General features: G+C 30.4%; 1 protein-coding gene across 1 annotated transcript in view; it reads left to right on the top strand.

Annotated features, from left to right (window-relative positions):
• LOC119599711 (transmembrane protein 132E) overlaps positions 1-13,321 on the top strand; it is a 96,310-nt gene that overhangs the window by 21,674 nt on the left and 61,315 nt on the right. The window contains exon 2 of the mRNA XM_037949607.1: positions 12,512-12,807. Coding sequence (XP_037805535.1) covers positions 12,512-12,807 — 296 coding nt within the window. The remainder of the gene's footprint in view (positions 1-12,511; positions 12,808-13,321) is intronic.

Raw genomic sequence — 13,321 nt, 5'->3', positions numbered from 1 at the left:
TCTTATTCTCCAGATACAAGAATCTATCCCTGTTGCAAAATCTCTCTTGCCTATGCACTTCTATGCGAAAGCTAAAGGACTTCGCTTAAAGGCCTATAAGTAGTACAGCTTCATAGAATATCTTCTATTAAATTCGATTAAAATACATTTAAATTGAAGCAAACTGAGTAGTAAATCATCTGAAAGAAGTCTTTATCGAGTGTTATAAGGGAGAATTTATACAACATAAACCTGAAGGATGGACTTTTTATACTAAAGACAGCAAAATTTATTTATTTCTTATAGAGATAATATATATTATATATATCCCTGTTCCAAAATCACATTCCGATCTAAAAAGGAGTTATTTTAGTAAAGATATTTATTAAAACTTGAAAAAACAATAATTTAAAACATCCCACTTTAAAAATTTAAAAATCCAAAAAAGGTCTTTTTACTTTATTCAAAAAACAAAAACAGGGAAATAATTCCACATTTGATCGGAATGAAATCATTTTGCAGTCCTGATATCAATAATTGAAAAATTTATTTTAAATAAAATTTTGTTAGATCATAATTTTCAATGTACTTTTGAAGGACTACTTCAAGTCTACCTTCTGCGGAAATACATAGTTACAAAAGATGAAAACACAGAAGATATGTTGAATTTTGGTTATTAAAATCTATGTCCAGTTTTAGAAAAAAGGTAATAGGTTTGGATTCTGTGCGCTCTTGAGAATTTTAATCTATTTTTGTTTTTGTTATCTGTCAGCTAAAGAAAACTAAAAACAAATTTGGATAATTCCATAATTTTTCGAATTCAATTCGGGTTTCTGACTTCAGGAGTAACGAATTTGGAATCAAATAAAAGAGACATTCCGCCTATAAATAAAATGTGTTAAAATCATCACTTCTGTAGGTCTTTTTTTTTGGCTGGGATATAGAGATATAGGTTGAATATAATTACAGGTTACAAAGGAATAGTGCTGGGCAAGTTCGACATTGTTACGACAAGGGGCATGGATGATTGCTGGAGGAATTGGCAGATTGTTAAACATAGGAAAATATCATATTGTAAGTTTTGCATAGATTTTATGAACATTTATGTAGGGGATAATAAATCGAAAGGAGAAATGTTCGTTGTTTTTGTTTTTAAAAATTCAAATATTTTTGAAAAATATGTTGCATAAATAATTTTAGAACCAACTTTTATCACATTTTCTAAAAAAATACGTTGATCAAAGCAAGTTATACGCTTTGATAATAGCAATTGAAATAAATCTTTTCAGACATTTGGACTATAAAAGTAGGGTTTTATTTTGCAGTATAAGTATGCAATCTTTACTTCAATGGTTCCGGTCGAATTTCGGCCTTGGGGCGAACTCTAGTACATATAAATACATAATAACGGGCTCCCACTACGATGTTGCAACATTTTGGAATAGAATTTTTATTTCGTTAATGGGTAGAAAAAAAGTACCAAAAGGGGTAAAAACGGGAAATTTGATTTTATTCAAACACAATGATCCAGTTTAGATAAAATTTTTAGATTTAAAAATACTAAATATGCTAATAAGGTGTTATTTGGAACCCCGGTACCAAGTGATATTTTTTGGTACTTTTTCATTCTCCATCTGGTACTTTTTGAGTTTTCTTTGATATTGAAATCGAAACATGAAATTAATAATAAAGGGACTTTTCGGTACTTTTTCGTTCTATACAGGTATTTTTTTGAGTTTTCTTTAAAATTAAACCTAGAAGCATGAAATTAAGCATGTAGAGCCCGGAGTAAGTGAGAATCTATAAAAGGGGACTTTTTGGTACTTTTTCGTACTTCGACTGGTACTTTTTGAATTTTCTATAATATTGAACCTAGAAACATGAAATTAAGCATGTAGAGCCCGTAGTAAATGAGAATCTATAAAAGCGGACTTTTTGGTACTTTTTCGTTCTACAAAAGGTACTTTTTGAGTTTTCTATAAGATTTAACCTAGAAAAATGAAATTAAGTATGTAGAGGATGGATTAAGTGAGAACCTATAAAAGGGGACTTTTGGTACTTTTTCGTTCTTCAAAAGGTACTTTTTGGATTTTTGTATAATATGGAACCTAGAAACGTGAAATTAAGCATGTAGAGCCCGGAGTAAATGAGAATCTATAAAAGGGGACTTTTTGGTACTGTTTCGTTCTTCAAAAGGTACTTTTTGAATTTTCTATAATATTGAACCTAGAAACATGAAATTAACTATGTAGAGCCTGGATTAAGTGAGAGCATATAAAAGGGGACCTTTTGGTACTTTTTCGTTCTTCAAAAGGTACTTTTTGGATTTTTGTATAATATGGAACCTAGAAACGTGAAATTAAGCATGTAGAGCCCGGAGTAAATGAGAATCTATAAAAGGGGACTTTTTGGTACTTTTTCGTCCTTCGACTGGTACTTTTTGAGTTTTCTATAAAATTTAACCTAGAAACATGAAATTAAGCATGTAGAGCCCGGAGTAAATGAGAATCTATAAAAGCGGACTTTTTGGTACTTTTTCGTTCTACAAAAGGTACTTTTTGAGTTTTCTATAAAATTTAACCTAGAAAAATGAAATTAAGCATGTAGAGCCCGTAGTAAATGAGAATCTATAAAACCGGACTTTTTGGTACTTTTTCGTTCTACAAAAGGTACTTTTTGAGTTTTCTATAAAATTTAACATAGAAAAATGAAATTAAGCATGTAGAGCCCGGAATAAATGAGAATCTATAAAATGGCACTTTTTGGTACTTTTTCGTTCTTCAAAAGGTACTTTTTGAATTTCCTATAATATTGAACCTAGAAACATGAAATTAAGTATGTAGAGGATGGATTAAGTGAGAACCCATAAAAGGGGACTTTTGGTACTTTTTCGTTCTTCAAAAGGTACTTTTTGGATTTTTGTACAATATTAAACCTAGAAACATGAAATTAAGCATGTAGAGCCCGGAGTAAATGGGAATCTATAAAAGGAGACTTTTTGGTACTGTTTCGTTCTACAAAAGGTACTTTTTGAGTTATCTATAAAATTTAACCTAGAAACATGAAATTAAGCATGTAGAGCCCGGAGTAAATGAGAATCTATAAAAGGGGACTTTTTGGTACTTTTTCGTCCTTCGACTGGTACTTTTTGAGTTTTCTATAAAATTTAACCTAGAAACATGAAATTAAGCATGTAGAGCCCGGAGTAAATGAGAATCTATAAAAGGGGACTTTTCGTTCATCAAAAGGTACTTTTTGATTTTTTTGTAATATTAAACCTAGAAACATGAAATTAAGTATGTAGAGCCTGGATTAAGTGAGAACATATAAAAGGGGACTTTTTGGAACTTTTTCGTTCTTCAAAAGGTACTTTTTGGATTTTTGTATAATATTGAACCTAGAAACGTGAAATTAAGCATGTAGAGCCCGGATTAAGTGGGGACCTATAAAAGGGGACTTTTTGGTACTTTTTCGTTCTTTAAAAGGTACATTTTGAATTTTCTCTAATATTGAACCTAGAAACATGAAATTAAGCGTTTAGAGCCTGGATTAAGTGAGTACCTATAAAAGGACACTTTTTGGTACTTTTTCGTTTTTCAAAATTATAATTTTGTGTTTTTTATAATATTGATCCTAGAAACATGAAATTAAGCATGTAGAGCCCGGAGTTAATTAGAATCTATAAAAGCAATCAGGGACTTGAGTGAATGAAAATTTAAACTGGAATATTTTCTGGTACTTTTTGAATTTTCTATAATATTGAACTTAGGGACATGAAATTAAATAAAATAGGTTTTTTGGTACTTTTAGAGCTTTCTAAAATATTGAATATATAAACATAAAATTAAACACGCAGTATCTCAATTGAACGAAAATTGAAAAAGGATACTCTGGTACTTTTTTGTTCTTTTACTAATACTTTTCGAATTTTCTATAATATTGAACCTAAAAACATAAAATTGGACATGTAGCTTCCTGATTGTATAAAAATCTTTATGCGATTTTTTTGGTTTCTGGTTGAAAATTAAACATGCGTCATCCTGATTTAATGAAAATATATAAAAAGGCACTGTCTGCTACTTTTTCGTTCTTCAACTGTTTTTTTTTTTTTTAATTTTCTGTAATATTGAGACTAGAATCATAAAATCAAACTTAAAGAGTTCTCTAAAAGGGGAATTTTTGATATTGCAGATAATAATGATATTTATTTTATTCCATTACGATGAGGGTAGCGAAGCACACTGGGTATAGCTAGTTTCATATAAAATCTTGGGAAACTTGTTGGAGCTGAACAAAACTCCTTTGGACAATTTTTGCTGGGACCAATAGATGAAAAGTTACACGCATTTTAATAAAACCCTGTATGACCAAAATGTCCAACTTTGACCCCCTTCTAAGTCCGGCAGTTCTGGACCGATAGCGCTGAAAATTTGTGTCAGGCCTACTATTCAATAGTACTAACCTAGGTGCCATATTTTTTTGGAATATGACAATAATAAGCAGACCGTTATTTTGATTTTTCACCATTGGATGCGGCCTTATAATGATAACTCATATTGAATAGTTATATTGTATCGAAAATATATATGGGAATTTCCACCGAAAAGTCCATCGTGGCTCAAAAACTAAAAGTCATCAAAAATAAAATTTCAACTTGTATTACACCGTCCAACATTAAAAATTAGACACGAACCTAATGGTATAAGTCTGAAACTATGAATTTAATGGGGAAAAACTGAGTCTCTAGTTTTTCATTTCGTGATAAATACTCCAAATTACAATAAAAAAGGTGAAACTCGCAGATTTTAACATTTTTGTCAAAAAAGAAAAAAACAACTTCTATTTCTGTCACATCTTTCAATTTCTTCTTTCGAGCTATACCAGAATTTTTAAAAAATATGTATATATATATTTTTTATCTCTTTAAAACGTACAACCGTCACGTTCGTCACGATGTAAATTCCCATTTAATTTCGTGTCAAGTGATCTAACTTTTAAAATCGATATCTTCCGATTTGGATGAAATTTACATTGCGGTTGAAAATATTGGATAGTAGGCCAGACAATTTTCAGCTCTATCGGTAATGAACTGCCGGACTTAGAGGGGGTCAAAGTCAATTTGGTCATACAGGGTAACTTTTCACCTATTTGTTTTTTATTCAAGAATAAATATTTTTTCAATATTTTTTAAACTTTTTTAAATATTTTTTTTTGCTCAGAAGAATGCTTACACAATTTTCTTTAAGGGCTTTATGGACATTTAATATTATGCAAGTGGGATATCTATCAAAAAAAAAATCAAGAATAGGTTTTTTTAATATTTGGCACTTCATTTTCCGCTATTTTTTTTAAATGGATGTTTTTGTTGTATTTTTTCCAAAGCCATTTCCCTTTATAAAGCCCTTAAAAGAAATTGTACAAGTTTTCTTCTGAGCAAAAAAGGTAGTTTTTTTATTAACATTTTTTTTGAAAACTTTTTCCATGAAATTTGTTGGAGATAATCGTCGTTGCTCCGACAAAAATATTTTCGAAAAATAGTTTATTTCACTTTTGGTCATACATCCACCAACCAAATCCTGTGTAGATATCTTTATTTGTTCAGAAACTATAATGGTATTTGCTCATATAAAGTACAAGTTTTACGAACATAATCAGTTATGTGTAATAAATTATTCAAATTTAAAAATATTTTGCTCCAAAATGCTTGAAACAAAATCGGTATTGTGCAGCTTTTATTAAATATTTAATTGTAGGTCAGAAATGGCGAATAAATTTGGAATATGTTTAAAACACTCTTGTAGCATAAGGGCTTAGATTCGTACGAAACATATAACTTAAGATTTAGTTTGCGAAATTTCAAAATAAAACAGTCTAAAAACACATAACTGTTGTTCAAGTTCGATTTATGAATTACACTTGATTTGATAACATATACAAATACGTTCGCATCACAATACACAATGTCTGTTAAGATAAAATACATGGAAGAAAGATACATTTTTATAACAAAAATAAGTAGTTTTAACATTGTTTAGTTTTTGAGGCGATTTAGCTGTGTCCGTCTGTCCGTCTGCCTGTCTTTAAAAAACATTCTCTCGTTAACACGAAGCAACAAAAATTAACGAAATTCACCCAAAATATTTATTATTGTCCTAGGCAGTTTGGTATTGAAAATGAGCAAAATCGGTTCACACCGGGAAAAGTTATGAATCAAAATTTGAAACAACCTCGAAAAAATAAGCATTTTTTACACATTCTGACGTAATTTTCTCCACCACACATTCGTTTCTACACAAGAGTTTGATTTCTGCTGAAAATTCCCAGAATCGGTCCACAATTTCATATACTTCCCATACAAAAGTACATATTCCCGTAAAATGGGTTTTTTGTTAATAACTTCCTTCACAATGTCGAAATCTTTACAAAATTTTACAAATTGAAATCTTATATCAATAGAATTCATTCAGAGAAAAAATTTTCTGGATGGGTCCATAATTGGAAATAGCTCCCATACAAGGTCCCCTCCCGAAAATAACTTAAACGCAAATAATTCATTACCAAATTAAGATATCCATATAAAATTTGGTACAAGTATTGCTCTCATATACGGAAATATTACTGTGAATTTTTTTTTCATCGGTCTATAATTGGTCATAGCTCACTTAAAAGCGCATAACTCATTACTAAATTAATATATCCATATAAAATTTGGTATAAGTACTGCCCATATGCAAAGAAATATTACTGTGAAAGGTTTTTCTGATCGGTCCATAATTGGTCATAGCTCCCATACAAGGTCCCCTCTCGAAAATCACTTAAACGCGCATAACTCATTACTAAATTATGATATCCATATAAACTTTGGTACTAGTATTACTCATATGCACAGAAATATATTATATATTGATATCCATACATTTAGGAAAAATATTGGTCTTATATACATAAATTGAACTACAAAATTGTTTTACTAGGTACCCTCCAGAAAATCACTTAAATGCACAATATTCATTACCAAATAATGATATAGATACAGAATTTTGAAATTTTGTCTTTATATACGTAATTGGTCATAGCTAACATACAAGGTCCTTTTACGAAAATCTCTTAAACGCACATTACTCATTACCAAATAAAGCTATTGATACAAAATTTGGCACAAATATTAGTTTTGTATACAAAAATTCTATTTCAAGATTTTTTCACGATCGGTTCATAACATGGGTGCGGTCGGTCCCATACAAGGTTCCCTTCAGAAAATCACTTAAACACACATTACTTATTACAGGCATCGGGGATAATGACTACATTTTCAATTACAATTGAAGTAATTGTAATTGAAGATTCACCAATTACAATTACTTGTAATTTTGTAATTAGTAATACCTAAATTACAATAACAAGTAATTTTAATTGGAAACTTCAATTGCAATTACAAGTAATTGTAATCGGCAAAACTTCAATTATAATTACAAGTAATTGTAATTGGTTATTGCTCAATTACACATTACAAGTAATTGTAATTGGAAAAACTTGTAATTGAGAAATAACCAATTACAAATAATTGTAATTGGTTATTTCTCAATTACACATTAATTGTAATTGACCATGTAGTGAATTACTTTGTGTAATCATTACCCCCCATGCCTGCCTTATTACTAAATTACGATATAGATACAAAATTTGACTGAAATATAGCTTTTATGAACAGAAATTTAGCTTAAAGAATTTTTTGCGATCGGTCTATAATTGGCCATATTTCCCATAGTGGGTCCTACCCCTAAAAGCGCTTTAACCGTATTTAACTAGTTGCATTATCAATTTGTGTAGAACAAAATTATATATATGTATTTTGAAAATCCTTAAATCTTTCACACACATGCATACATGCAAATTACTAAATATCGCTAAGCGCTATAAAAATATAAAGAAAATGGCGTTTGTAATGTTCAATAAATCTGGGAATTGTAATAGATTTAAGCTGTTTAAATCTTGGGATTTCTTCTATTCAAGACATGAGAAAACTTATTTCTACAAATATTTGATCAATTAGAAAAGTATTAATATAAAAGTAGCTGGTGGAGGGTATTTAAGATTCGGCTCAGCCGAATATAGCACTCTAACTTGTTTTAACTGAGACAGTTAAAAAACCGTTTAATTGATTGATTTCCATCGTCTCTTTTAGTGAAAAAGTATGCTTTTTATTTTGCAGGGCAAAAGTTCCTATTAATCGACGCAAAAAATCGATTTCGGTATAAAATTGGTAGTGTAGAATCGATCACAAAATTATCGATTTTTTTACAGTAATAATCGATTAATGATCATAATCGAAGTCGAATATTTGATACTATAGGATAGGTCTGTTACTCTATCGCCAGATAATTCGCCCTCTCATGTCCTACGCCTTTCCAGTCTGGTCCAGAATTTCTTCTGCTCAGATGGAGAGGCTTAGGGTATGGGAGAGAAGGATATTGGTATCTTGTTTGGGCTTACGGCGCAAACTGGGGCCAGATGGCATATACCGGCGTCCTTCATGTAGATCGATCTATAGGGCGATCGACTTTCAGAGGATCGATGCTTTTATGATGGGCACTGGTATTAGATTTCTGGAGAAGGCTCGTTCCTTAGAGAACAGTCTTGTTCAGGGGTGTTTCGAAAGTCACCAATTAACCTTCTCGCGTTGGATGAGGCTGGGCTTCTTTATGAGGGTACAAACCTCTTATTTTATCATAGGAGGATAGAGACGTTGGATGTATGCAATGTGGTGTATAACACGGCGCAATAGGCCATAGGCCAAATTTTTTGTATATATTTCATTCTTTGCGGATAATTTCTATACTATAACTTTTGTAAATAATTTTTCATGTTTCTTTATTAGGTATTAAGTTTTGTTTTTTAGTTTTAAGTAAAAATGAGAGCGTCCCTTTTTTCCCATTTTTTGAGGGATTATATACAGGATTGAACACATTGAATGTAAAATTAATTTAGAATTATAATTATTTAGTAATAGCTATAAATTTGTAAGTAGTTTTAAGTTTGAAAGTCCATGGAGGACACTTAGTATGTCGGAATATATGTAATATGATTATTAGTTTTAAGAAAACATGTAAATTGAAAGTTTTGGAAAATAAATGAAATGAAATTTGTATTCAATTTATATGGGAGGTGCCACGCCCTTACTGCTAGCCCTCCCCTTTTTTACTTAAATAATAACATTGACACTAAAGTGGTTCCGACAAAATTTGAGGACTCTAGCTGTTATATATTTACAGATATACGAATTTAACATTTAATCTTATGGAGAGTACCACGCCCACTATAGCCGTTCCGCCAATTTTCTCAACAACTATTGTTATGGACTTAGGTATTAATGCAAAATTTTAAGATTTTAACTACAATAGTTTCACAGGTAAATGAATTTTAGTATATAATTTCTATGGGGGGTGCCATTAGTCCGCCAGTTTTTTGTCCTAAATATTCGTGTCCATACTAAAGTGGCTCCGAAAAAAATTGAGGACTGTAGCTGTTATACTTTTACAGATATACTAATTTAAGATTTGTTTATATGGGAGGTGCCACGCCCACTGTAGCTAGGCTGTTCATTTTGCCAACATGTGTTCATATGGATGTCAAAGTTGTCCATGCAAAATTTGAGGACTGTAATTGTTGCAGTTTCTGAGATATGCGGCTTTTAATACTGCCACTTGACATTTTGAAATAAAAGGTAGCCTATAGTTTCTTCCAGACATACAGGAAGACACTGTGAAAATTTCAAGAAAATCGGTCCAGCCGTTTAGCAGCCTATAGACTTCAAACAAACCCACAAACAAATAAACACACATTAATTTTTATATATTGTTTTGTTTCACTGCCATAACAAAAACGTAGATCAAAGAACACATAAGAAGGTGTTTTTTAACTCTTATTTACATTATTTGTATATGGATTTTTTATAGTTTTTCGCGAAATTCCCAGAATTCAAATCACAGGTCAGCTAAATTATAAGAGGTATTTTTTCACTATTTCATTCCCTAATCTATTCACCATAAATCCCCGGGTGAGATTTAAAAATTTTTTAAATTTGTTTAACAAAGTTTAAAAAAAGCAGAAAATGGAGTTTTGAAGCGGCGGCACAATGAACCATTTTACTAGATGGCGGTCAAAATTCTATAACTTTTGATTGAATAGGAATTTTTAAATCCCTTTTTTTGTTTGGTAGGTGAGAATTTGGTCTTCAATTGTTGCCAAAAACTTAAAAATCGATATACTGGAAAAAATTTTACGGTGGGTTTAATTTAACATTTCCGTTTTTAGTTGAATTTTAGTATAATGCTATAAGCACAATTGGGACGAATGACGAATTTTTCGGAACGATTTTTCGTCGTCAGATAAAGAACATGGAATTCGTCGTACGTAACGAACTGTGCAATAGGTTTATTTCTATTTCATACGCGACGAACGACGAATATTTGGGTGTAGAGTGACCAATTTCATTTTAAGTTTTAAATATTCATACAATTTTCTAGTGGTCACTCCTTGAAATATGTAAACAAAAATTTATTTGAAAATTAACAAATTTATACAATAATTTGCCTCAATTTATGTAAAATACATAAATAAAAAAATAACGTGCAATTATCCTAAAGGATGTGATGTAAAAATACAGTAAATTTTCTTAATAGTTATGTAATATCAATCCTTATTGCAAATTTATAAAATAAATAATATAACAGACATTTCTAATTAATTAAAAACTAATTTTCATTTATATACAAGCTCAGTGTACTTAAAAATTACAATCAATCAAACAATTTTAGTTAATATTTCTTCTTAATACTTCTAGAAAATTTTCATTTTCTAGAAGTTGTTTAGCTTCTTCGTCTAATTCAATAGAAGTACTTTCCCATTTTTGTTGAATATTGGACATATGTGGATATGAAGTGCACAACAAAATAGTGATAAGGTCTTCATTAGTGTGAAATTGATATTTCAATGTCATTTATTTTGAGGAAGTGCTGCCTAGGTGATCTAGGGTGATCGATTATTCGACATTATCCAAAAACGGTTTTTTGAATAGTTGACAAATGAAAAAACGATTGTTATTTTTCAAATGCCCCTAGGCTCAACATTTGTCAAACTTTATGTATTATTATTTACTTCAAAATTATTTTAAGTTTCCGTTGAATGCAAAGCAAAAATAAAAGTATTCGAAACCGGGTTTTTAAGTAAAAATACCGGGTTATTCGATATTCGAGAAATCAATATTTAGAAAAAGCCGACAGTAGTAAAACGGAAAAACACGGTTTTACAACCGGTTAAAAAACCGAGCCGATCACCCTAATATCTACTCCTAAATATAAATATAGATATCAATGTTCATCATGCAAAATTTAAGGATTGTAGAGTTATATATTCCTAGTACGTCCATTTTTGTTGTAAACATTAATATTAAAATTAAAGTTAATCGTACAAAATTTGGTGGCTCTAGCTTATAAAGTTTTTCAGATATAAGAATTTTATTTTTTAATTCATATGTGAGGTACCAAGCCCACTATTGCTAGTTCGCCAATTTTATCCAAAATGTGTATATGGATGTCAGAATTTTCCGTGCAAAATTTGAGGATTCTTATATATACGACTTTTAATACTTATTTTTAATATGGGCGTGGCACCTCGCCCATTAAAAATTTTCAAACTTATAGAAGATACTGTGAAAAAACGGTTAATTGGTTATCAGTCCATAGATTAAAAATAAAAATACAAACACACACATTTCAAAAGTTTTATTCATAAATTTCTCACAAAATTGCTATGGTGCACACCGGTGGAAAAAAATGTGTAATATTGAAATATTAAACTCATATTTCATACGCTTTAGAACCCACATATGCCATAGTGGGTATCCCCAAAATCGTACATGTAGCTTAGGGAAGTGGGTCTAATCACTTGGTTATTTTTTCTTCTGATAGACGACATCCAAGATTACTAGACACAAGGAGGGCATTGGGGACTTCCGCAAAATGACGTTAAGTAAATTTTGTTTAACCGAAACCCCGTTTTTTCGAAAGGTCGGTTTTTTACAAACAATAGTTCCTTCGAAGATCCATTGAATAATATGTAAATCATTAACCTTCATTACGTAATTCAAATATTACGTTTTTAAATATTTTTTCATATTTTTTTAGAAAATCTAAAAAATGGTATGTAAACAGCTAAATAAAAATTTTGCTTCGAAATATCCAATTTACTGTGTATTAGTTAAATCGCTGAGAGTTTTAATGTACATATTTAAATACTAAAAACTTGGTTTATTTGAAAACTTAATTAATAGATGTAAGTGTTTAAAATTACAATGTTATATGTTTATTATAATTCAAATTATTCGTTTTATTCAAAAATATGAAATTATTATTTCTGCAAAACTGACGAGAGCGGGAACATACATTCATATATATAATCACTTATTCCAATTTTGAAAATTAAACATTCATAAGTGCTAATACTAAATAATTAAAAATGTTTATATTTTTAGATTTATACAATTGCGTAGAAGTTCATTTCGAATCAGCTGATAGTGGATTTTTTCTAAAACACTCGCGACAGGCTCCAGTAACGCCTGATATATCAACAACACATTCTTCGCTACTACCTCCACTGAAATCACGAACTGCTTATGATTCAGTGTTATCTGTGGATCGGTTTACCGTCGTACAAACAACACAAGCTGTGTCTATAAGAGCAAGCTATGGGCCCTTTTCTACAAAACAAACAGTACCAGCCAGATATATTGTGCCAGATATTATTGAAAATCAACCCGATTATTTAAATGTAAGTAATATTTGTGTGTCAAATTGCTCGAGATTCTATTATTTTCTATAATTATAGAAATAAATTTAATTTTAATTGTTCTGAAATTCTCAAGCTATTAAATTTTGAATAAATTGAAATGTTCTTATAGGGATAATTCAATACGAGTCTCCGGTTATTAGAGCGAGCTTTCAAGAAAGGCGTCATGAAATAACTCCGAAATAACTCCCTACGAAATAACTCCTCAAAACAAAAATGAAATAACTTGTTAAACATTTTCTTCAGAAAGCAAAAACAACGAAATTTGGGGATTTAATTCGCTTTTTGAGGCATTGTTTCACATTTAAAATGGGGAGTTATTTCATTATGAAATAATTCCTCAAAATTCAAATATGAAATAAATATTACTTTTATCACACGAAATAAAAAAAATATATGTTTGATAACCGGCCTTTGGCCGGGCGCAAGGGTTTTCTCCTCTGAGGTATATTGCACACCGACTTCGCTAAGAATACACTCTCCGTGTATCAAGAGC

This window comes from Lucilia sericata, unplaced genomic scaffold, assembly GCF_015586225.1.
Source record: "Lucilia sericata isolate MDLA Ls3-8-SP2 unplaced genomic scaffold, ASM1558622v1 Contig000085F_arrow, whole genome shotgun sequence".
Lineage (NCBI taxonomy): Eukaryota > Metazoa > Arthropoda > Insecta > Diptera > Calliphoridae > Lucilia > Lucilia sericata.
The sequence above is the reverse complement of the archived record's forward strand: the minus strand, read 5'-3'. Positions and strand labels throughout refer to the sequence as shown.